At 45.4% G+C, this 24,162-nt stretch overlaps 1 protein-coding gene across 2 annotated transcripts in view; it reads right to left on the bottom strand.

Annotated features, from left to right (window-relative positions):
* Window positions 1-16,043: 16,043 nt before the first annotated feature.
* USP43 (ubiquitin specific peptidase 43) overlaps window positions 16,044-24,162 on the bottom strand; it is a 58,791-nt gene continuing 50,672 nt past the window's right edge. For both annotated transcript variants that reach the window (XM_023653501.2, XM_023653499.2), the window contains exon 15: window positions 16,044-17,835. In XM_023653501.2, coding sequence (XP_023509269.2) covers window positions 16,760-17,835 — 1,076 coding nt within the window. In that variant the 3' untranslated portion in view covers window positions 16,044-16,759. The remainder of the gene's footprint in view (window positions 17,836-24,162) is intronic.

Raw genomic sequence — 24,162 nt, 5'->3', positions numbered from 1 at the left:
CTTCTGGGTCAACTTCCAGTCGATATGGCAGACTGAATTGAGACGAAGGACTTCTCCTTCTGATTCCAGAAATAAAATAAACCAGTAAAAGTTGTAAGATGTAATAAAGTTCAAAATTAAGAAAGGGATCTCCCTAGGCTCCAGTCATAGAGATGAAATTCAAAATCAGAAGTGAGCAGCACTAACAGCTCCAAGGAGTGTTGGAACTGAATCCTGTTTGGTGTTTTACGCCCATAGGAGGTCTTCTTATACCTCAGGAAGGTTGGGAGAGGGGCAGAGAACTGGAGCTACCCTACATAAAGATCGGACCTACGATGAGGTGCCCTATTCATCCACAAAATGGGAATAGAAAAAGGCCACTTGTACCAGTTACAAACGTATTGCCTTCTAATTCATTCTTCATTATCTGCCCTGTGAAAACCGATCTGGGCCCTTTAAATATTTTTCCATTTCTAGCTGATATGATGCTGTTCTTTGTCAGTAGAGGGCACTGGAGAGATATTGTGGAAAGAAGGGCTTTTTGTCCCAGTTCTGGGGTGCTTCTCTCCGCAGGCTCCTGTGGCACACACATGCGGCTGCCTGAGTGCCCAGCTCCTGCGTGCACGGCAGCCAGCAGCATCCCACAGCCAGCAGCTGCCCCAGCACATCCTTTGGGGTATTGCATTGGAGTGTCCCTGGGAGACACCTCCTGTGAACAGCTTTTCCCAGCACCCTTGAGGGCATATTCCTAGCAAATTTTGCCAGTGCAACACCCACAATGCCTCTGCCATTCAGTGTGCCACCCTGTGCTGGATCTCAGGTCGGCTTCTCTGCCCAAGGGAGGATGGAGGCTCTTCCACAAATGCTCGACCTCTGTCCTAGACATACAGGCTGCTCCTATCAGCGACTCCTAGTTTCTTTAGAGTTCTCTTTACTTCTTAACAAGCCAATTCCTCAACACTGCAATCACGTTATAGTTAACAGAGTGTATTTCTTTATATTAAACTTGTTCAAATTCCTGTGTGGTTTTTGTCTCCTGATTGGACTCTGACTTATACACAAGGCAAGAAGATCAGGGACCAAGGAAAGGAGTGGAAAGTAAATGGTCTCAGCTTTCTCTCCGCCACTCTGGGGCCCAGCAGAAAACCCAACCTCCACACAGACGGGAGCAAGGTGAGGGGTGGTCTTCTCTCCTCCTCCTTGGAGATACAGCGTCCTGATAGGGAAACATATCAGAGCCGAAGAGAAGGGCTCTCTCTGTTTTAGGAGAAAATTAAGTACTTCCTAAGTCTTCCTCAGCGCAAGAGAACTTTTCCCACAAATGACTTGTCTCCCAGCTGAGCTGCTAGCCTTTGCTCTACACTCTCTCTAAATCTTCCCCAAGGATTTACAGAGCTCTCCTTGATGGGAAGGTGATAGACACAATAAAAATGGACATTCACTGAGCATCTCTAAGTGCAAGGCACTAGGGTGAATATTTCAAATGAACATAATCCTCATAATAACTCGCTGAGGTAGGCTCTATTATCAACCTCATTTTTCAGAGGAGGAATTTGCCCCAATCACACATCTAGTCAATAATGGATCTGGTTATTGATTCCAGAAAATCCGATTCTGGAACCACTTTCCAATACAGTCAAAGAATTAGCAGAGCTAGAAGGACCCTTGGAGCTAAAAGAATCTCTTTCTGCATTGTAAATATAGTCAAAATAAGACCCAGGGAGCTGAAGTGGCTTGCTCAAAGTCGCTGCTGTCTATGCTGACTGGGACTACAACTGGAACCTGCCAAGTCTATGGCTGAATCTCTCCTGAGTTGTTTCTTGGTACCCTCAGTGCTGTCGCGAAGCTCTGTTACTTTTTCTCATACTATGAGCCTCTTCCCTTTGCCTAAACTAAGCCTTTCTCTGAGATTCCTTTATCTTTAGAAGAGAAGAATCTCGGTCATACTTAACTGGTGTTACAAAGGCTTCCTTCCTCAGGAGGTGGCTTGCCCTGTTTCAGCTGCAGCTGAGGGTCTGAGGTCTCTCACGAGGCTGGGGTAGAGGCTTCTCTTTGAGGTGTTGTGCCCATTGTCCTCAGCTCCTGAAAGGAAAATGAAGATATGGGTCGCCTTTGAGAGGCTGGTGTGGAGAACATCTGTCATAGGACCCAGCGGTCTGATGGAGGAGTGCATGGGAGAATGGGGAAGTCACACCCAAGCGGAGGTATGCCATTCTCAAAGCTCATTGACATCCAGCTTGAGTGCGTCACTGATGGCAAAAATTAGGGAAGCTTATAAGGCTAAGAACACATTCCAATAGTCATCACGTAAGGAAAAGCAGGCTTCATCTCTAAGAAGCTTCACCTTGCACCACTAACTACTCTTTTTCATCACTAAAAAACATGTTTCAATAGCAAATTCCTTCACGTCAGAACATCAATCAGTATAACAAGAAGTTTCTCTCCTACAGGATGTCAGATAATGAATTATGCTCAGGACATCCTTTTTTTTTTTTTAGGGCATCATTGCTTTTAATAGCAAAAACTTAGAAACCATCTAAACAGCCTTAGTTAAGTTGTAACACATTTGTGTTATCAAGTTACAAGCAGCATTCGAAAAAAACAGAGCAGATCTACAGTTAGAGATCTGCAAAGAGCTCCAAACACTTAAGTTAAGAAAAGACAAGGAAGCAAGTATAAGAATACAAACTTGTGACTAGTAGATAAATAAGTCCCGGAGATAGAATGCATAGCATAATGATCATAGTCAACAAGACTATTATAAGCTTCAAAGTTGCTAAGAGACTAGATCTCAACTGTCCCCACCACGAAAGAAGAAATACTAACTATGTGACACGATAGCAGTGATACAGGTGTTAGCTACGGTGTTAATTATATCACAATACATAAATGCATCAAATCAACATGATGTACGCCGCAAACTTACACACTGTTATATGTCAATTGTATCTCAATAAATTTACAAAATAAATAAGTGAACTTCAAAACAAAGAAAGTAGGGGCCAGCCCTGAGGCCAAGTGGTTAATTTCGTGTGCCCCACTTCGGCAGCCTGGGGTTTGCAGGTTTGGATCCCAGGTGTGGACCTAGCACCGCTCATCAAGCCATGCTGAGGTGGCGTCCCACATAGCAGAGCCGGAAGGACCCATAACTAGAATATACAACTATGTCCTGGGGCCTTGGGGATAGAAAAAAAAAAAAAAAGAAAGAAAGTAGCAAAATAACTATAGGTTGGTCGTATATAATTTAAAAACAATTACAAAAAAAGACAGGGTTTTCTGCAACAGTCTGGTGAGTGAAGTGTTTGTTGAAATTGTCCCTCCAGCCTGGAAACAGCCTCATGGCCCTTCCCCCACCTGGAAGCTGGACAGAGGTTGCATTGACCGTTCACTGAAAGCAGATGGAAAGCAGAGAGCTACACATTAAAACGACTCAACTCAAAGATGACCACACCAATCAGGGAAAATAAAGAGAGCAAGAAGCAGGGGGACGTTCCCCATGGCCAGACTTGCACTTTTCTCCCTTGTTGCAGTGTTCACCTATCACGGCTGGACTTTGCTGAAATAATTTAAAATATTTACATTCAATTTACTATTAGGCTTTTCTCTATGTTTAGATCACTTCCGTCTCAATAATCCTTATTTAATATATCTTTTAAATTTCCAGCTGAATTTTATCTCTATTTAAGACAGTATAAATCATGGGATTCATTGCTCTTCATCTTTTCCTGTCCTCTTCATCTTTCGTGACACCTGTTAGAATTCTATAGTCATTTGGTTCAAGTGCTGTCTTCATAGAGAACAGATTCTGGCAGGCAACCTCGGTCAGGTTATTAGGTTGAAACACATGAAACTGTCATTTTGGTAGGTCAAAAATGATCCAAACTAAGAATTTAAACTGTCCAAAAAGGAGATCACGAGATGGTTTACCTCACAGGAAGTTTTAAAGAATAAATGAGTTAATTTATGGGCAGCCCCTACAGCCGTCCTGACACACAGCAGTAGCTGTTAGCTGGTGGTGAGCCTGGTAGGGAGGTGATAGGGCAGTTAGCAGCTAAAAAAAGCAACAGATCCACAGGAATTTTTGGAACACTTCTACTCACCCTCTGATAGATATGTGTCCTGGAATCTGACCCGAATACTAATTCTTCCTCTCAGAAATGAGCTAAGAGACGCTGGAAAAAAGGGTCCTTTCTCTCCCCACAACAAGCCAGGTGATTCTATGTACCTGGAAGCAGAAGATAAAGGAGGATCGAAGGCCCCTTCCCAGCCATGCAGACTCTCCATCTCTGAGGCCTGTTTGAGTGCCGTACAGAACAAGAGACCCGCACGGCAGCGGGTTCCCCAGCCTTGCTAGAGGCACCAACCGAACCAGAACGTACCCCGTGAGTGGCACCAGCTGACACACAAGTGGGTGATCCTCTCTGACATTCTATGAAACTTGATACGTAAACCAGTGAAGGTTATGGAAAGCTCTGCTGGTTATTATCCTAACCATCCCTTCTACAGGAAAAGTGCTTTCTCCTTTGCACAGTGGGATAGTTGTTTATTCAGTGTTACTCGTGCACATTTGTAAGGAATTTAATTCTCACATCAACACTGCAAGATGGGTGTTGTCGTCGCTTCACAGGCGGACAGCCTGGCTCACACCAATGAAGGAGCTGGCCGAGGGTCACACACTAGGAAGAAGCAGAGTTTGAGGCCGCGTTTGGCTGATTCCAAAGTGCGTGCTGGCAACCGCTTTGTCCACACTAAGTCTCCAGCTGTCAGATATGTTTTCCTAAATAATCCTCTGAAATAACAAGTGACAGTATCCTAATTCCAGCGTCGCGCTGGCAAACTGGCTCTCCAGGAGAAAAAAAAAAAAAAGCCATGATTTGTCGCATTTGCTGACTTCTTTGCTGTAAATAATTCCACAATGGCTGATTTCAATTACCAACGACTAGTGAAATTCCTGAACACTTAACAAGGGGCCCTCAGGAGCTGGTGCAAGCCCACCACGGCACACGCTGCACAGTTCCCATTACACTGATGAACAAACTGAGGCCCAAAGACATCAGTTTACTCGCTGTAAGGCCACATAATTGACAGCTAGCCCTGGATTTGAACTTGGAACTTCTACAAAAAGGCCATTGATGGCTTCCACTGCTCCACTTGTAGTCACCACCGCAGGCAAGGAAAAAGAAAGCACCTCTCCCAAAGACATAGCTCAGAGGACCTTCTTGAAAGGGAAGTGTTCTTATAATTTGACTTTTTTCAATATTTTGACACTAATTGGGGTTCTTCATCCACAGGATGGACTAAATGGAGGGTCCTAGATAATTGAGCAAGGGAAAGAGGACAAGGGAAAAAGGAAAAGACAGGATGGGAGACTAAGCAGAAATGTTAGCCTAGGTCATAACTAGACGGAATAAGAGAATAATGTTCCAGTGGCTACAATAGTGGAGCTTTGCCGCTCTGTCTGCCCTGTTTCCCATCTTCTGGAAAGAGCGCCTGTGTCTTCCTTCTGGGGAATGGACTTTCTTTCTCAGTCCACGTAGTTTGGCTGGAGCTCACTGTACCCCCTGGCTCCAAAGACAGACTTGTGACCTAGGACTGAAGAATGAGTGTGTGACGTGGTCCCAGCCATAGCGATGCTCCAGGCATGTGTGTGTCAATCAATTCAAATAAAGCCAGTGAGAGGGAATTCTGGGACTTGGCTGGAATATTGGGAGCGAGGCTACACTGGTTAGCATATATGTCTGGAATTCCTTTGCTGCCATAGAGGGAGAGCCTGCTTGAATGTGCAGCCAACAAAAAAGAGAGTAGAGCCAAGATAAAGAGAAAAATTGTACCCTCGTACCATCACTTGAGACGCTAGATTCAGCCATGCGTGGAGTTAACACCACATCTCAACTTTTCAGTCGTGTGAGCTGTTAAATTCCCTTTTGGTCTCAAACTGGTTTGAGTCGAGTGTCCATGACATGCAAGAAAAGGGGTTCTTATTAGTGCAGCGTCTTTAGGCAGTCAGTTCTTGTTCCCTCATCTTGAAATGATAGAATCTTAGAGTTACAGAGGGGCCATTAAAAACTCCTAGACCAGCTCCAGACCAGCCATCACACCACCGCAGGGCACCACACCCAGAGCACCATTCACGTTACACTCAAATAGTTTATGTTGACTATGATGTGAATAGTGCCTCTGGCTGTGACTTGTCACCCAGGGGACCTGCCAAACCACCCACTCAGGGTAGAACCTACCTGAAAGAAACTAGGATTTATGTTAACATCAAAATTATTTTGTGAGCACTACACTAGTTTTTACAGAATTGTCAGTTGACTTGTCAAAATCTAAGTTCAAAACATGCCCTGGGTAGGAGATGCCTGGGTTCAGCCATGTACAAGAATAAATACAGCCCCTAAACGGGCTGATCAGCAAACAGATGAAGTTATAGGATCTCTAAAAACAGAGTAGATAAACTTTGGTCCATTTTTCCTAAGATAGTGGAATAGAAGATTTTTAAACATTTGGAATCAATTATGTGTCAACAAAGGTATTTATTCAGCTTCCTACAAATGATCTTACTAGCCCTCTAAGGATCTACCCCATGTCACCCTATGATGCCCTATATCAACAAGGTCCAGACAAACTTGTTTCAAGAACCGGAAGGAGTTTTAGTTCTCAGAGCATGAGTGACTTGAATCCTCTCCTGGCAGTTCACAGAGTCCTGGTAATAGCGATAACCAATGTCTTCTAACTAGCTCATCTACTACTCTCAGCAACCCTATGAATGAGGTCCTATGATTATCCCCAGTCCAAAGATGAGGAAAGTGAGGCACAGAGGAGCTTAAATAGCTTGCCCAAACTCAAACAGTTAGACAGTGGTAGAGGAGGCTTTGAGCCCAGGCAGGCTGGCTCCAGAGTCTGGCCTCTTAACAACTGTGCATTGTGGTAACTAAAGACTCAGGGCTGGGAAGGAGCTGAGAGAGGACCTGGTCCAGTATCAACCTACAGATGAGGAAAGGGAAGATAGACGATGAGGTGACTTCACTAGTCATTCAGTTGCTTAATGGCCACCTCTACCCAGGTTCTTGCCTCCTGGTTCAGTGTGCTTCCCTGTGGCAAGAGGAATTAGAGGGATAGCATTAGGTCAGGTGCAAGGCTACCCAAAGGCCAGGCCAGCCAGGACCTCAGGAATCCTTCCCTTCAGACCCAAAGGATAGACAGAAGGGGCTGAGGGTCTGTGCACACAGCTCCCAACTTGGGCCACCCCAACATGCCCGGAGACACTCAGCTCCACAGGGCTCCATCTGGGTCTCCCTAGCATGGCTGCTCAGACCATGTCCACTACATACACACAATTATTTCTCAGGTCCAGTCCTTCAACCCTCCCAAATTCTTGCGTTCTCCAAGCAAGACGCCCAACAGAAGTGCCCTGATCTGAGGAATATAATTCCCCTTGATTTCCATTCTCCATCCTGTGAAGTCACAGAGCTTCTGTCTCGGTCCTTAACCACACCATGTACGTCTGTGTCTGGTCCTGATGTCTTCCTTCGCAGGAAATGTGTGGATGCAGAGATCTTCAGGGACAACAGCCCCTGCTTCCATTGTGGTGCCATCATGATGTCACACCAAGTTTTGCTAACTGAGGATGACTTTGGGGGCATCTGGGGATCACAAGGGCCATGGAGATAAAAAATTAGTCTATGGCACAATACCATACATCCGTAGGTAAAGAGGACATGATGGGCTTTAGGTATAGAAAAACAAAAATGGATTATTCTTGAGGATTATTTGTAATTCTCTCTTGCCCAGGTTTAAAGATGGCGAGTAAGAATGAGTGCTGTTCAGCCCCAGCCTTTCTCCGACCACTTCGGTGTGCTCCTTTTGCAGGGTTACTTTGCCACAGGCTGGTGTCAATCTAAGGAGAGCCTCTTCTGCACAACACGGAGACCTGGATTTGCAAGTGAGTGTGAGCAACCTGTTTGTACATGAATGCAGGACCTACACACAGCTTCTTAACCTGTGCAGAGTAGGACTCTCATTAGAGGCCCTCTTCTTTTCTTGTCCATTCAGGTAGAAATTTGAGGGGGAAATGGTTGAAGGACTGATAAAGCTTGCAGGAACTGAGCAATAAATATGGAAATGCCTCAAAATTTGTCCAATTTACATTGATGGTGGCTTCCAAAAGAGGGTGCTACAGCTCTATTTCCCTCTGAAACTTTCCATACTTGACTGAAAATAAGAAAACAAAGTTTGAAGAATAGAGCAATTTTCCTAAAAGCAGAAACATTAAATTAAGATTCACTCTGGGGACCAGCCCTGTGACCGAGTGGTTACAGTGCCACAGGCTCCATATCAGCGGCCCGGGTTCGCAGGTTCGGATCCTGAACACACCTACTCCATTCATTGGCCGTGCTGTGGAGGCATCCTGCATGCAGAACAGAGGAAGACTGGCACAAATGTTAGCTCAGGGCTAATCTTCCTCATCAAAAAAGAAAAAAGATTTGCTCTGGAAAGATCGAATTTAAAATTACATCTGGCTTGAAGCCCTGGCTGCTGCTCTAAGGGAGGAGCGTGGAGATGCTGGTAATGCTTCCCTCACAGTATAGGGAGACCTGCTCCCTGAAGCACACGTTCGCATGGAGCTGGGCCTCAGTAAACCCTAGAACCGGGGACTCTCCTGGGACTCGCTCCCGGTCTCCCACCTCTTCTCTCTGCATGTCCTTCTCATTCTCTCCAACTGAAGTACCAGTTTTTCCACAGGGTGGGAAGAGGATCATACACAGTTTCAGAACCTCACGTTTCCACCACTAGAGAGAAACTTAGAGTCACTATGTCTGGCTGGCCCCAAGACTAAATGATACACTTCTGAAAAACCTGTGGGTCAAAGAAGAAATCCAAAAGGAAGTCAGAAGTTATTTTGAACTGAATGAAAATGAAAACACAACATATCAGAATTTGTGGAACGTCCCTAAAGCAGTTTTCAGGGGGAGATTTACAACATTAAATGTCTGCATTGGAAAGGAAGAAAGGTCTCAAATCAATGCCTTCAGTGTCCACTTTAAGAAAGTAGAAAAAGGGCAAAGTAGATTCAAATTAGGTAGGAGAAAGAAATAATAAAGAACAAAACTCAGTAAGAAACGAGAAAAACAATAAAGAAAATCAAGAGGACCAAAAATTGTTTCTTGACAAGATCAATAAAGTTAATAAACTTCTAGCCAGAGTGATCAGGGGAAAAAAGAGCGAAGACACAAATTATTAATATCAGGAATGAGAGCAGTGACAGCACTATAGATTAAACAGATATCCAAACAATAATATTGGGACTTCATTCCAGTAAATCGAACAACTTTGATGAAATGTGCAACTTACTTGAAAGATACAAGCAACCAAAGCTCACTCAAGAAGAATTAGATAATCTGAATAGTTTATATCCTTTAAAGAAATTGAATTTGTAGTTAAAAACTTTCCCACAAAGAAAATTCCAAGCCCAGAGGGCTTCACTTTTAAGACAGAAATAATATCAAACATTTAAGGCAAAAATAATACCAATTCTACACAAATTCTTCCAGAAAATTGAAGAGGAGGGCATATTTCTCAACTTAATCTGTGAGGCTAGCATTTCCCTGATACCAACAACAGATAAAGACATTGCAAGGAGGGAAATAGATCAACAACCCCCATGAACAAAGATGCACAAATAAAATTTTAGCAAATCAAATAACGATATAAAAAAAGGATAGCATACCACAACCAAGTGGGGTTTGTTCTAGGAATGGTTCAATATTCAAGCCTGGTTCAATACTCAAAAATTGATAAATGTAATTCACTATGCTAACAGGCTAGAAAAGAAAAATCGTGATCCTCTCAATACATGCAGAAAAAATGCGTGACAAAAATCCAACATCTCTTGCTGAAACAAGGAGTAGAAGGGAACTTCCAACCAGAACATTTGCAGAAAATCTACAACTACTATTAGACTTAAAAGTGAGGTACTGAGGTCTTTCCCCCTATGATCAGAAAAGAAGGCAAGGATATCTTTCTCACTAGTGTTCAACATTATACTAGACGTTCCAGTGCATATGACCAGCATAATGCGACAAGTAAAAGAATAAAGACATACAGATTGGAAGGAAGAAATGAAACCATCTTTATTCATACATGACATAATACTGTGTTTAGATAGTCCTCCAGTATCTACACAAAAGCTGCCAGAAAAAAATTAGTGAATTTATTCAAGGTCACAAGATACTAGGTCAATGAACAAAAAAATTGATTGTATTTCTACATACCAGCAATGAAATTTCAGAAATTATAAAATTTTTATATCTATTTACAATAGCATCAAAAAAAAAACATTTAGGGATAAGTTTGACAAAAAATGTGCAAGACCTGTATACTGAAAATTGCAAAACCCTACTTAGAAATAGTAAAAACAAAAAGACATAAATATATGGAGCTATGTACCATGTCCATGAATTGGAAGTCCACAGATGGTTAAAATGCCAGTTCTCTCCAACTGACCTATAGATTCAACGTAGTCCCAAGCGAAATCTCAGGAACTTTTTGGTTGAAATTGACAAGTTAATTCTAAATTTTACGTGAAAATGCAAAGGATCAAAACAACATTCAAAAAGCACAATAAAACTCATGACTTACACTACCTGACTTTTATAAAGTTAAATAATCAAGACAGTGTATCACTGCCGTAAAAGTAGATAAATACAGCAGTGGGACAGATAGAGTTTAAAAATAGACTCATACAAATATATATATGGTTAACTGACTTTCAACAAAGATGCCAAGGTAATTTAATGAGGAAAAGATATTTTTATCACCATATATAAAAATTAACTCAGAACGGATCATAGATCTAAAGTTATAAAACTTCTAGAAGAAAACGTAGGAGAAAAATCATTGACATTGGGCTAGGCAAAGATTTCTTAGATATGACACCAAAGGCACAATCCATAAAAGCAAAATCGTAATAAATTGGTCTTCTTCAAAATGAAGAACTTTGTTCTTCAAAAGACCATGTTAAGAGCATGAAAAGACAAGGCACATTCTTGGAAAATACATTCCAAAAATATTTATGATAAAGGACTAGTATCTAGACTATATAAAGAACTCTCAAAAGTCAAGTTTGGTGAGGGGCTGGCCCCGTGGCCGAGTGGTTAAGTTCGCGCGCTCTGCTGCAGGCAGCCCAGTGTTTCGTTGGTTCGAATCCTGGGCGCGGACATGGCACTGCTCGTCAGACCACGCTGAGGCAGCGTCCCACATGCCACAACTAGAGGAACCCACAACGAAGAATACACAACTATGTACCAGGGGGGCTTTGGGGAGAAAAAAGGAAAAATAAAATCTTAAAAAAAAAAGTCAAGTTTGGTGAGAAATCAATTCACAGATTCCATAGGTTGCTGGCTTATGTTGCCTGCTGAATGAGCAACCTTACCAAAGCTCTCACATGAAAGTTAAGGAATAGCTTGATAATGAGTGGGATCTGACCATTGGAATTGGGATGTCTGGGAGGACTCAAGACTTGGACTCCACTGGATCCCTGGAATCCTCTGAAATTATCCCCATTGTGCTTCTTGTCTGATTAAATGATGGCTCCCTTTTGGGAAAGGGCTGGTCATTCCCCTCCTGCCTCCCCTTTTATTGTTGCCCCCTAGGAACCAAGGTCAGAATTCCACACAGCCCTTAGGATGAAATGCAGGGGCAGACACAGTGAGGGACATCCAGGAGCATTAGAAATTCCGTAACCTGGGGAAAATTTTTTTCAGGGGATGAATATGCTGAGTATTCAGCCAAGACAGACGAAATGTCATTTGGGATATGGCTCAATTTTATTGAGACAGATACATTTACAAATGAATCCAGTTTGAAAATCAGCCTGTATGGTTCTAAGAGCTTGCTGGTCCAGCTAACACAACCCAGCTCCAAATGTGGTCATAAAGAAACGAAATTAAAAGACGCTGATAAAAGGGGAGGAATCCAGACTTCAGGAGGCAGGAAAAGTGGTGTGGCTCTTTTCTATGTGTTCTACCCATCCGCCACTTTGCACATCCCCCAACAGAGCCCAGATCTTTCCACCTTACCATGAGTGACAGGTCAGTGAAGTAAGCAACAAGACCTTTAATGGCTATGTTTGAGTTAGATAGGAACGTTGCTGGACAGGGCTGCTGTTCAAATGAGGACCTTGGTCTTGGCGGCAATGGGAGAAGCCCAAAGCGGCCATCCCAGCTAATGGCAATCAACTAAACGAGGGGAATTGGGCAGTCATGTCACCAGATCTCCAGGGATGGTACGACATGCAGAAGATGCTGGCTATGGCTTGGGCTCTCCAGTAATCAAATCAACAGGAAAGTTATCCAAGTCTTAATTACTTTGAATAACCAAAAATCCTCCAGCAGTGGAGAATTGGAAACTGACTTGCATTAAGGAGCCTTAACATTTTTTTTTTGAGGAAGATTAGCCCTGAGCTAACATCTGCTGCCAATCCTCCTCTTTTTGCTGAGGAAGATTGGCCCTGAGCTAACATCCGTGCCCATCTTCCTCTACTTTATGTGTGGGACACCTGGCACAGCATGGCTTGACAAGCAGTCTATAGGTCCACACCCAGGATCTGAACTGGTGAACCCCAGGCCACTGAAGTAGAATGTGCAAACTTAACTGCTGCGCCACCAGGCTGGCCCCAGGAGTCTTAAGTTTTTATCCAATTCCTCGACCTGAGTCAGTTCACAAATCCAGACCCCCTTAAATGATAGGATGATTGGGTCCCACTGGGGAAGAATCCTGCTCTGATACCATATCCATCCCACAAGCCTCTCTCCTAGCCATTACCAAAAGAAACTGCAGCCATTTGCCTGGGTTGACACTAATCCCCAGGAACTCAGACCACCCTGGCCTTTGTCAGTCTGTGTGGCGGTGTAGGGGACCCGGTGATAAATGAAATTCTAACTTCAGCTTGCATCTTGGCAGGCCCAGTGGAAACTCGGCCCTTTCTGAGGATATTTCAACACTCTGAGTGTTTAATGGACTGTTTGGCCTCAGCAAGCCGCAGAAGGCCCCCGGGCTCCCCTGGCCAAGGCCCATGTGAGCTGTTTGCTTATTTCACAATCCTTACACTACCTGACATTCTCCTACTTCTGTTTACTAGTTCGCTGTCTCTGCCAACTAGCATAGAAGTTATTCGAAAGCAGGAACCATGTCCATCTTATACATTGTCACATTCCCAGAGCCTGAAATAGTGTTTATTATGTAGTTTACAGAGTAAATGATGGTAGGATCAGTCAGATGTCACTGGAGTAGTCCTCCCAATAAATAAAGTTAATCAGAGGCAAAGCTGCATCTCTGGAAGAATAGAAATTAGGCCACAAAGACTTAAAGCCTGCTGGGTCCCGACTCCGTCACGGCTCCACCCAGCTCCCCAGGCTGACTGCTGCAGGGGTTAACGGGACTTACAGAATAGCTGCGTCTATTGAAGCCTGGATCAAGCAGTGAGTCCAATTCCAGGGGCTTTTCCCCATGTAGTGTCCTTGCTGGAATGGACAACCACAGCTCCTGACACTCAGGAATAAGCTATCGATTTGGCAAATGCATCTTCATTCTGATAAACAGAGAAAACCAGAAGCAATTCGGTTTCAACTAACAGGGTCAGCCTTACTGCTTCTAGAGATTCAGAGCACGAACCCCAGGGCCAGGATTACCTAGGTGCAAACTCTGGCTCTGCTACTTATGAGCTGTGACCTTAGGCAAATCACTTAACTTCTCTGTGCCTCAGTTTCCTCATCTGTAAAACAGAGATAAAGGTACCTACCTCAAAGGATTATTATGAACTAAATAAGTTACTATTGTAAAGTGCTTAGAAGAGTGTCTTGCACACACAGTAAGTGCTATAGAAATGTTAGTTAGCTGTAACTATTAAATGTTATCTTTGCAGCTCCAAGATGTAATCAGGTCAGCAGGTGCTTGATTAACTCACCATCCTTCAGGAAGTCATGCTGGTGCCAGCTCACTACAGGTGATGTCCTGCTGATCCAATCTGGAAAGCAGATGTAGCTAGCACGTACCTCTCCATTTGTTCCCGGAACTGTAATTATGTAACTCCTAGAGCTTATCATCTCCTCTCCTTTAGTGGTCTGATCTTTCTCCTTCGACCCTGTGGGCTCTTGGAGCTCCTGACACCAGCCTAACCTCCTAACCTCCCAGCCCAAGATTCTGGACTTGCAAACCCTTCTTTCCACTAGTGGAAGAGAGCAGGCGTGGAGGATAAAGGGAAGAGGCCCCAGACCCGGACGCAGGGGTGGGCTCACCATCAGACTGGTGGCCACACCTCAGGGGCAGGGATAGATCCAGGCAGAGGAGTTGGGCTTCTAGAGGAGGAATGGGAGGCCCTTTCTGCCAAACTGAGCTAGCTCCATCACTGGCTATGCTCCTATCTGACTCGACGGCTTTCAACCTTCCTCTAACCCCAATTTACAAATTTCCAGGGTGATCTCTGTGATTGGAAAAGCATCCAGGTGTTTCTGCCATGCTTCCTCCTTAGGCATCACTTGACCAGATGCCTGCAGCCTACACTCAGATGCACGGCCAGGTTGGAACCATGCCTCCAATCTGGGCAGAAACCAACTTAAGCCTGTCCCATGCTGTTCTCACAGCTTCCCTTCCAGGTCCCTCTAGAGGAGGACCAACCTCAGGGAAGGAGATACCAAGGGCCTCAGGCATCCTTGTTGAAGCACCAGGATGGCAGTTATATCCACCAGGGTCCATAAGCAATTGCCTCTTTAAATTCCAAGTTTGGAGCCTGGGGTCAATGCTCCAGTTTGTGGTACATCACTGAAAACACTGCTCACAGTTGGGACCCGCCCATGATATCCAAGGGTGTTGCAGAGGTTGAGACCTTAAAAGGGGGAAGCCTGGAGGTACACGTCTGAGTCACAACCCCACCTCTTAGAGGACAAAGGAAGTGCGGCTGAGTGTAGGAAGAGCACGGGAACTGAACATGACAAACGAGCATCACCAGAGGAAAAAGAACCAAGTCCCCCACAACTCAAGAGGACGTGGACAACCATGTTTTCCACACTGCCTGAGAGCACAGGAGCAAGGACTTGAGGAGAGCCTGGACGTCCTCTGAAATGCAAACACGTGGGTCTATGGTACACTTGTCGCCCTCGGGGGTCAGGGGGCTGCGTCCTCCTGCCTTCTCTATTATCTCAGTTCTTTCTTCTTCCAACTGTTGCTCCCAAGGACCTAGTCTTTCTCAGTGGGGTTAAAAAAACGACCCCATTCTTCCTTCTTAAGGAAAAAAACAGCAGCAGAGACATACCAATGAGTCATGCAGGATGTATGAGGAAAACTTAACTGTTGGAGTCAGGTAACTGGAACAAATGGTTCCCATTAGAAAGGAAGCAGTTCTAGAAAAATGTACCATTTAACTACAGACTCACCAGGAACCTCGACTTCGAGCCCCAGGTTTGGGGACAGACTCAGCAGCTTCCCAGAAAGAAGTGACAGGATATTTGTTAGAACACGAAGAGCTTGAAAGAGTGCGAAGCCCCAGGCAATGGGAGTCAGCTAATGGTCCACTGAGACAGGCTCCATGTCTCGGGTCGCCCCTCCAGAGAAAGACCCGGAGACTTCCTACTTCTTTAGAAGACAGCAAGTTGCTTTAATTAAAAGCACCTTACAATTTCAGAAACAACTCAAGTAACTCCTTTCTAATATCAACAGCAATGAGCCAACTCTACAGGGCAGGAGCAAAATAAGATCGTTTGTCAAACTTGAGTAATTCATGTGAAATAAGTCAGAGGGAGAAAGTCAAATACGATATGATCTCACTCATAAGTGGAAGATAAAAACAATGACAAACAAACACATAGCATTGGAGATTGGATTGGTGGTTACCATAGGGGAAGGGGGGAGGGGAGAGGGCAAAAGGGGTGATTAAGCTCACAGGTGAGGGGACCGGGACAGACTATAATTAGTTTTCGGGTGGTGAACATGATGTAATATACACAGAATTCAAAATATATTATGATGTACATCCGAAAATTTAAAAAAAACCAAGTAATTCAGACAGCATGTTTCACGGACGAGCTTTTATTAAAATTGTACATAGATCTCACACTTAAATTTTTTAAAAAAGAACTTCCTTTTTTCCTAGTATCAAAATAGTTATCTTTTTTAAATACCTTGAAAAACTTTAATACATCTATTTTGTTATATATTAAATATTCTCCTAAAATCTCAATCATTTCTCTCCCGTCTTTCACTCCTAGAACCCTGCCTTACTGTCACAACCACTTTTTTGGCATCTTTAATGCTTTATCCCAGAGAAGCATCACAAGGAAAAGAAGACTTTCCTGTTAAGTCCACTTTTTAAATTTTTTCTTAAAAAAAGATATAAAAAGGAGAAGTCAATGACAATATTTGATTTGAATTGAAGATTCTTATGAACTAGGCTTCTCCACAGAGTTACACTCTAAGGTGTGCCAAATCACTCTCCAGCACAGGTACTCAGGCCCTGGAATTATTTAAACAAAACATCAGTTCTTGCCCCGAAACGGAAATGCTGACCCAACAGCATCCTCTTGTGGCCAGAAGTATAAAAGCACCCAACAATACAGGAAGATAATTTGGACCAAAGGTGTGGGAGTCTAGCTGGAGAGACCAAAACCATTTATTTTCGGAGCTCACAAGACAGCTGGCTTCCCAAAAGCCCACTCTAACACAGGCTGCCTAGAGATGCCCAGTGCAAAGTCGTGAGACCGCAAGCTCCACACGAGACGGGAATACAGCATCATAAGCTAGACTCAGGCAATGTCTTCTTCCGACCTAAGGAGAGAGTGTGGTATTTCACCTTTTGCAAGGTGCCGAAAGAAGTCTGCTCCCCGGGAGCGCTCCTTTGTGACATGCCAAGGGTGCTGCCCCTCGGAGGCCTGCCGGCCTTGCGAGGGAGGTGGAGAGAGCTGGGCGCTGACCGGACATCTCTCTCCAGGCAGCTGGCCGGGTCCCCTGGGATCCTGAGGGGTGGAGACCAGCCCTGTGCCGGTTCATCAACGGCCCGGCTCAGCCTGCCACTCACCAGGGAGACTGAGGACGCCTGGGGGGCCACCTCTGCCCTGTCATGATTCTTGTTCTCCTTCTTCCAAAACACAGACCTCAGAAGGGTGAGGGTCCCCTGGGGGACTCTGTCTGTCTCGGAGTCCCTTCCTTCCACATTTGCCCTTATCTTGGCAAAGGTACCCCGGTGACTGTCTGCACTGTTTCTAGACAATGCCATTGTCCTCAGAACCTCCTTGGGGGAGGGCGCTCTGCCGCTGCTCCCTGCCTGGCCACCTCCCTTCCAGTTCGCGGTCCTCTGGCCCTCCGGCCGGGCTCGCTTCTCATTCTCCATCGAGGGCATCACCGCAAGGGGTAGGTTGAACTTTTTGGGAAGCCTGATGTCCTGGCTTGCATTTTCCTTGAGTTTCCTTGCTGTGTTTAGACCGTCTGAGTTTCCAGGGACCACGCAGTGGCTGGGGTGGCCTGAGGGGCAGGACACTCCGGCCAGTACTGTCTCACTGGCTGGCCCACTATCTTCACCCTTAGCAGAGAGGGTGGTGTTAGACTTTGGCGCTGCTGACTTCTCGTCCCCACCAGCAGCTCCCGTCAACAGCTGCACGATGGACTGGCTGGTGGAGCGAGGTCTCCGTCTGGACTCCAAGTACTCCACCAACTCGACAGATGCACCGAGTGGTTTCTCCCTGGGTCCAAAAGACCACCGGAGGGGCATGGTCTTGAAGGCCCCCTGCTTGGCTCTGGAAGGGGTGGGCGCCTTCATGCTAATGCTTCGGCCTCGTACGCCCCGTACCAAAGGCCTGGACTCCAACCCTCCTGAAAGAGACACCAAAAGCATCAGTGCGCAGATAGCCCTCCAGCCGCAATAGAAGTAACTGTGATGCCAGTCATCCAACAAGGTTGGGCACCTCTGATGCATCAGGCGCTGTGCTGGGCAGTGGGGACACAGTGAGCCAGACACACATGGTTCCCGCCCTCGGGAGCATCAGTGTTTTCACCCACCATTCCATGGAATCAATTTACTTATTTGAAGCCACAGGGCAAGCCAGTGTCAAAGACGGTAGCTACGTGCCCAGGCAGCACAGACTCCTGATAAAGCTGAGTCTCTGAGGCATCTGGCCCTAAGACTTAACCTCGTTTTCATTCATCCTTAAATATTCCCATACAGAATGCTCAGCCACAGTCCCCACTTTTCCAGGTCAAATTAGGTGCTTGCACCTTTAAACGCAAGAATCTCAGATATCCTACCCTGGGCTAAAAAAAAAAGTGAATCGTGTGCTTAATTTTATCAGAGCTGCCACATATGCCTTCATTGTGCATTTTGCAACATTTGTATATAGTTGCAAAGACGTCTTGGATAAATACTGTTAAGTGAGCAATAACGTCTAGAAAAACATAGTACAATCCAACTTGCAAAAATATACACACATATACGTGTGTGTCTGTGTACAATGCATGCATGTGAAAACACACAAACAAGCACAGAGAAATAAATAGTAAAATGACAAGGTGTAGAAGGGGCTGTGGGGGTGCTGTGTATGACTGATTTTCTTCTTACTTCTTTCCTAAGTCTTGATGTTTCCCAACGCAACGTACATATAACTCAGGTTGTGTGTTTTTCTCAGGAAACACTCATCGGTTACAATAACAATTCCATTTACAATAGCATCAAAAAGAATAAAATACTTAGGAATTAACCAGGGAGGTGAAAGACTTGTACAATGAAAACCACAAAACATTGCTGAAAGAAAGTAAAGAAACCGTAAATAAATGGAAACACATCCTATGTTCATGGATAGGAACACTTAATGTTGTTAAAATATCAATACTACCCAAAGCAATCTAGAGATTCAACGCAATCCCTATCAAAATCCAAATGAGGACTTTTTGCAAGAACAGAAAAATCCATCCTAAAATTCATATTGAATCTCAAGGAACCCCAAATAGCCAGTTGTAAAAAGACAAATACTGTATGATTCCACTTTATGAGGTACTTAGAGGGGTCAAAATCAGAGAGACAAAGTATAAAGGTGGTTGCCTGCAACTGTCGGGAGGGGTGAACAGAGTTATTGTTTGTTTGGTTGGTTGTTTGGTGAGGAAGATTGGCCCTGAGCTAACAACATCTGTTGCCGATCTTCCTCTCTTCTTTTTCTTCTCCCCAAAGCCCCAGTACATAGTTGTATATCCTAGTTGTAGGTCATTCTAGCTCCTCTATGTGGGATGCTGCCACAGCATGGCTTGATGGGCAGTGCATAAGTCCGCACCCAGGATCCAAACTGGTGAACCCCAGGCCACCGAAGTGGACCAGGCAAACAGAACCACTGAGCCCCAGGGCTGGCCCCAGGAGTTATTGTTTAATAGGTATAGATTCAGATTTACAAGATGAAAAGAGTTATAGCAATAGATAGCGGTGATGGCTGACAACAATGCGAATGTATTTAATACCGCTGAACTGTACACTTTAAAACGGTTAAGATGGTAAACTTTATGTGTATTTTAACACAATAAAAAAAAAAAAAGCAAAAGAAAGGAAACAGTCACCAGTCATTGTACCATTAAGATGCCCCGATTGACAAGATGCCTGCAATCGCTGAGAAAAAAAAAAAAACCTTCAACTGAAACAGGCAACCCACAGGGTACAAGGACAGCCGCGGCATTTAGAGACAGACCGCAGTTCGGTGACGTAAGCCTTTCACCCACAGCTGACGGCTCCCATCACGGGAGATGAGAGCGACTCCAAAACGGAGCAAGGACCGCGGCCACAGAAAGCCCCCGTAAGCAGCACAGCCCTGGGACGCGCTGCATGGAGAGGGCCTCCCAGGGGCACAAACGAGAACTCGAGAACTCGGGGCAGGGCGGCCGGGGAGCAAGCACAGGGGGTCACAGGGCGCACGGCCCGGGGGGGAGCGCGGCACCACCAGCCAGGCCTCCCGGGGAGAAATGACCAGAAGACAGAGGAGCAGAGCGCCCGTTAACAGAAGGAGCCTGACAGCATCCCAGAGGTTCCTGGAGAATACCACCTTCCAGGTTTTTCACAGATAATTTTTACTATTTTTTTCTTTAAAGCATTTCTTTAGATTAGCCAGCAGCAGACACAATTTCACCCAAGATGCTTCGTAATTTCAGTTTCGAACGACCCCATTGCCCCACCATGAAATGCCCAGACCCTGGGGTAGAAAATGCCCTGGGTCTGAGACGAGTGTGCAGGTGTTTTCCTCTTCCGTGGCCCTGGGAGGGTAGAAAGAGCAGCTTTGTCTGAGGACAATGCTGTGACTTCCAGCCTTTCAGAGAGAACAGGCCTGTCGCCAGGGCAGGTGGCGAGACGCCTTGGCAGGGGCCTGAAGAGCCCACAGGCGGGCAGTTCCTCCTGGTAGGAAAGGGCCCGAGGCCCGGCCCGCATCACCCCGAGGCTCCCCGTCACAGGACCACGGACTCCGACAAAACTCCTCTCTCCTCTTTCTCAAGACAGCAGTGAGGGAGCACCCGTGCTATCTTCATTTTATTTCATTCTATTAACTGGACTATAACAAGCTCTGAGAGAGTGAGAACTTTAGATAAAGGGAGAAACAGATGGCACAAGGACAGAAGGCAAAGTGACAGTACCCACGCTGATGCCCTGCTGTTCGCCACCTATCTGGCTCCTGGGGGAGGGGCAAGGCCCACTGCTACTCCTCCAGGGAGACCTCCTGGGATGCCAGGAGCTAGAGGCAAAGCGGTGTTCAGAGATGCCTGAGCAATGGCTCCTCCTGCCGTGCTGTCTGTGGCCTTGCTCACGCCCAGGCTGGCTTGAGACCCCAGAAGGGTCTGGAGCCACACTGAGGACAGGAAGAGTTAGCTCTTCCTGAAGGTTAGAGAAGCCCCAGGGCACACATAAGGAGCCTCCCAGGTCCGGGACAGGCCTCCTCCCACAGGTGGCGCCTACGCAGCGGGTGGCCATGGCCCCGCCCACAGCCCCGCCCACATGGGGGCTCTGGAGCCTCAGACGCTGCCCCGAGAAATGCCACGTCTGCTCCGATGGCACTTTTTATCCTCGGCCAGCGGGCTCAGGCATCAATCCGACCTCACACCGTGCGCTGTGAGCAGGGCGGGGACCTCTCCTCGCCAGCCTTCGCCCACCTGCCACAGGACGAGGCTTTTCCACACACTTACGCGTTCAGTAAATCTTTAATGAGAGCCTACTGTGTGCCAAGGACAGTTTTCAGTGCCGGGGAAAAAATACAAAGTGCCTGTCCCTTATGGGTTTTGACAAAAACCAAAAATCTAGGCTAACAGGGGATGTCGTGGTGGGAGCTATGAGGAAGAAGGAGGAGGTGAGAGGGGGGAATACAGGGTGGTAAGGGAGTGGGGAGCGAGGAAGCCATGTGGAGATGGGGCGGGGCAAACAGGCTCCAGGCAGAGGGAGTAGTCAGTGCAAAGGTCCTGAGGCACATGTGAGCTCAGGGAGTCAGGGAAGCAGGAAAGAGACCACCATGGCTGTAATCAAGGGAGAAAAGGGACCACACTAGGGGTCCTCATCTTCTGAGCCCCAATTTGTATTTGGAGACGTCTCTGACTCTGGTGGCAGAGTGCAACCTGGGGCAAGCCAGACCCCCAAACTTCTCTCTGGCCCCCTAGAAGGTCAGGAGAAGCTACACAGATGAGCTGAGGCTTGTCCAGCTCTGAGGCCGAGCCAGCAGGACGAGGCTGGCGAGGGGACAGGCTGCCTCCAGAGCTGAGGCCACGGTCCCTTCCATCACTCCAAGAACCATCGCCACTCAAGAGAGTGTGGAGGGGAGCCCTGAAGGGCAGAAACAGGAAAATCACACACACAGGGGGTCTCGCAGTCAGAGAGGAAGAGAGGACAGAACCACCAGAACAGGCTCCTAACGAAACAGCTGCCAGAAGAAACAGACCACCGAAAATAAAGGCTCTGGAAGACATTCAAGTACAGAATAGCAGGGGACCGAAGAACGTGACTTTCAGGTTTTAAAAGAAAGTAAATGAATTGAAGACATGCAAGGTCACTGTTGGGACTCAAATTAGTGGCATGAAATTATCTCGAAGTTTATGAAATTTGATAAATTTCACAAATCTCATAATTGTGAAAGCCATGTCTCATGCCATAAAGCAAAATGACAAAGAGAAATCACAGGGAAAAGCTAGACTTGGGGGACAGATACAGGCAAAACACAGGAATTTGAAAAGCAGGAGAGCCAATAATTAAACAAACAAGAACATTTCCCTGAGAGAAGCCTGCCTCTGCAGGAGGAGGGGCCTCCCCGAGGTCCAGCAAGGGCTGATAAACAAAACACAGACTGAGGCATATTCTGGTAGGATTTCTAAACTCCAAGGTCCAAGACAGAATCTCCAATCTTCCAGCCAGAAAGAACAAGTGACTCTCACGTGAAAAGAACGGGCTTCTCACCTGCCACCCCGGGGCCTGGCAGACCATGGGAAAACATCTACAGATGCCTGAGAGGCAAGGACGGCAGCCCAGCTGCCGCTCACTCCCCAGAGAAAGAAAACATTTGTGGCTATGCGGAGTTAGAGAACATATCACACACACCGGAAAAGAACTCTGCCCAAACACTGATGACTCAGAACTGAGACCTCAGGACAGAGGAGGGTGACGGAAAGGAGACAGACAGTCATGTTCAGTGGACCCCGCAATCCATGGACCACCCACCTGGATGGCGGATGGATGATCTAGAAGGTGTACCACAAAGCTAAGTTAGTGTTTGGGACAGGAGAGGGGGTGCAAGAGGAACCCTAATGAAAGTCTGGAACAGAGGACAAAACCATCGCAGCAAACTAAGAGCTGGGGATCGAGGTGGGGGAGCTCCCAAAACAGACCAGAGGGAACATGTGAAAGCATTTCAAAGCTCTCATTTTGGGGGGAATGACATGGAAGCATCATATCGGTCTCATTTTATCAGGGGCAAGGAGAGAAGGCAGTGATGAAGCAGAATGACTCCCAGAAAATTGCTGGCTTCCCATATCCATGTAGTAACAGGAAAATGCATTTGATCATAAATAGTGAGAAGGATAAAGTTAACAATTAACAAGATGGAGAAAAACAGCAGGACTTCCAAATGAACCAGGGGGCAAACGGGGAACAGACAGCAACACGATCAAAGCAGTAAAAGTAAGGAAAAAGACAAAAAGAAACAAGTGATAGAAACATTTTTAAGTGAAATGAAATCAAGTTTTCTAGTGGTTACATTAAGTATGAATACACTGAACTCTCCCTTTTTAAGACAGGCTCTGAATTTTTGACATTAAAAAAAAAATACCCAGCAATATACTACTTACCAGAAACCTCTTAAAAGTAACTCTAAAAGAAAGGATTTTTTATAGCAAAAGAGAATAGTAAAATGATACCAGGCAAATGCAAACAAAAAGAAAGAAGGCAGGGGTGGGATTATTAATCTTGAACAAGGTAGCATTTAAGATTAAAAGCATTTAGCAGGATAAAGAGCAACATTATAACGAGAAAAGGCACATCCATCAGCTTACAGATACCTCTTAACAAAGCAGCTAACAATATAAAGCAAAAATTATTAAAGATCTGGGAGTACTTGATTAAAAATACAGCTTTAGAGGAATATACCTCCTTCCTAGCCAGGCAGTGCTGGATGAGGTCAATTTAAAGACACGGGAAATGAACACAACAACCCACTCACCCAATCTAATAGTCATGATATGAAGCTCACATCCCTCCAATAGACAATATGCATTATTTTCTGTGTACACAGAACATCGACAAAATAATAATCATGTACTTACTTGATCACAAAAAAAAGAGAATGATTTTTGAAAGCCACATTCTTGGATCACAATCCACAAAATTAGAAAAAAAGAATAAAAAAGTGACCCAAAAATCTTAAATACTTGAAACTCCCAGATAACGTTTAGATCAAAGAGGAAATCAAAACTGAAATGACGTACTATCTGGAAAGCACTGAAAAAGAGGAAAACAAAACCTTTTCGGCCCAATAAGGGCCACAGAGGAAATTCACCAGCAGGGCACACACACTGGGAAGCTGAGGGCCCTTACGGACAGGAGGCCTCTGGAGGACCCTAGATATTTTTTCACAAGTTCACGTTTTTATAAAAATTTAAAAGTAAGATACTTTTATATCTCTTTTCTTGTAGAGCCTCTCC

This window comes from Equus caballus, chromosome 11 (assembly GCF_041296265.1).
Source record: "Equus caballus isolate H_3958 breed thoroughbred chromosome 11, TB-T2T, whole genome shotgun sequence".
Taxonomy (NCBI): domain Eukaryota; kingdom Metazoa; phylum Chordata; class Mammalia; order Perissodactyla; family Equidae; genus Equus; species Equus caballus.
The sequence above is the reverse complement of the archived record's forward strand: the minus strand, read 5'-3'. Positions and strand labels throughout refer to the sequence as shown.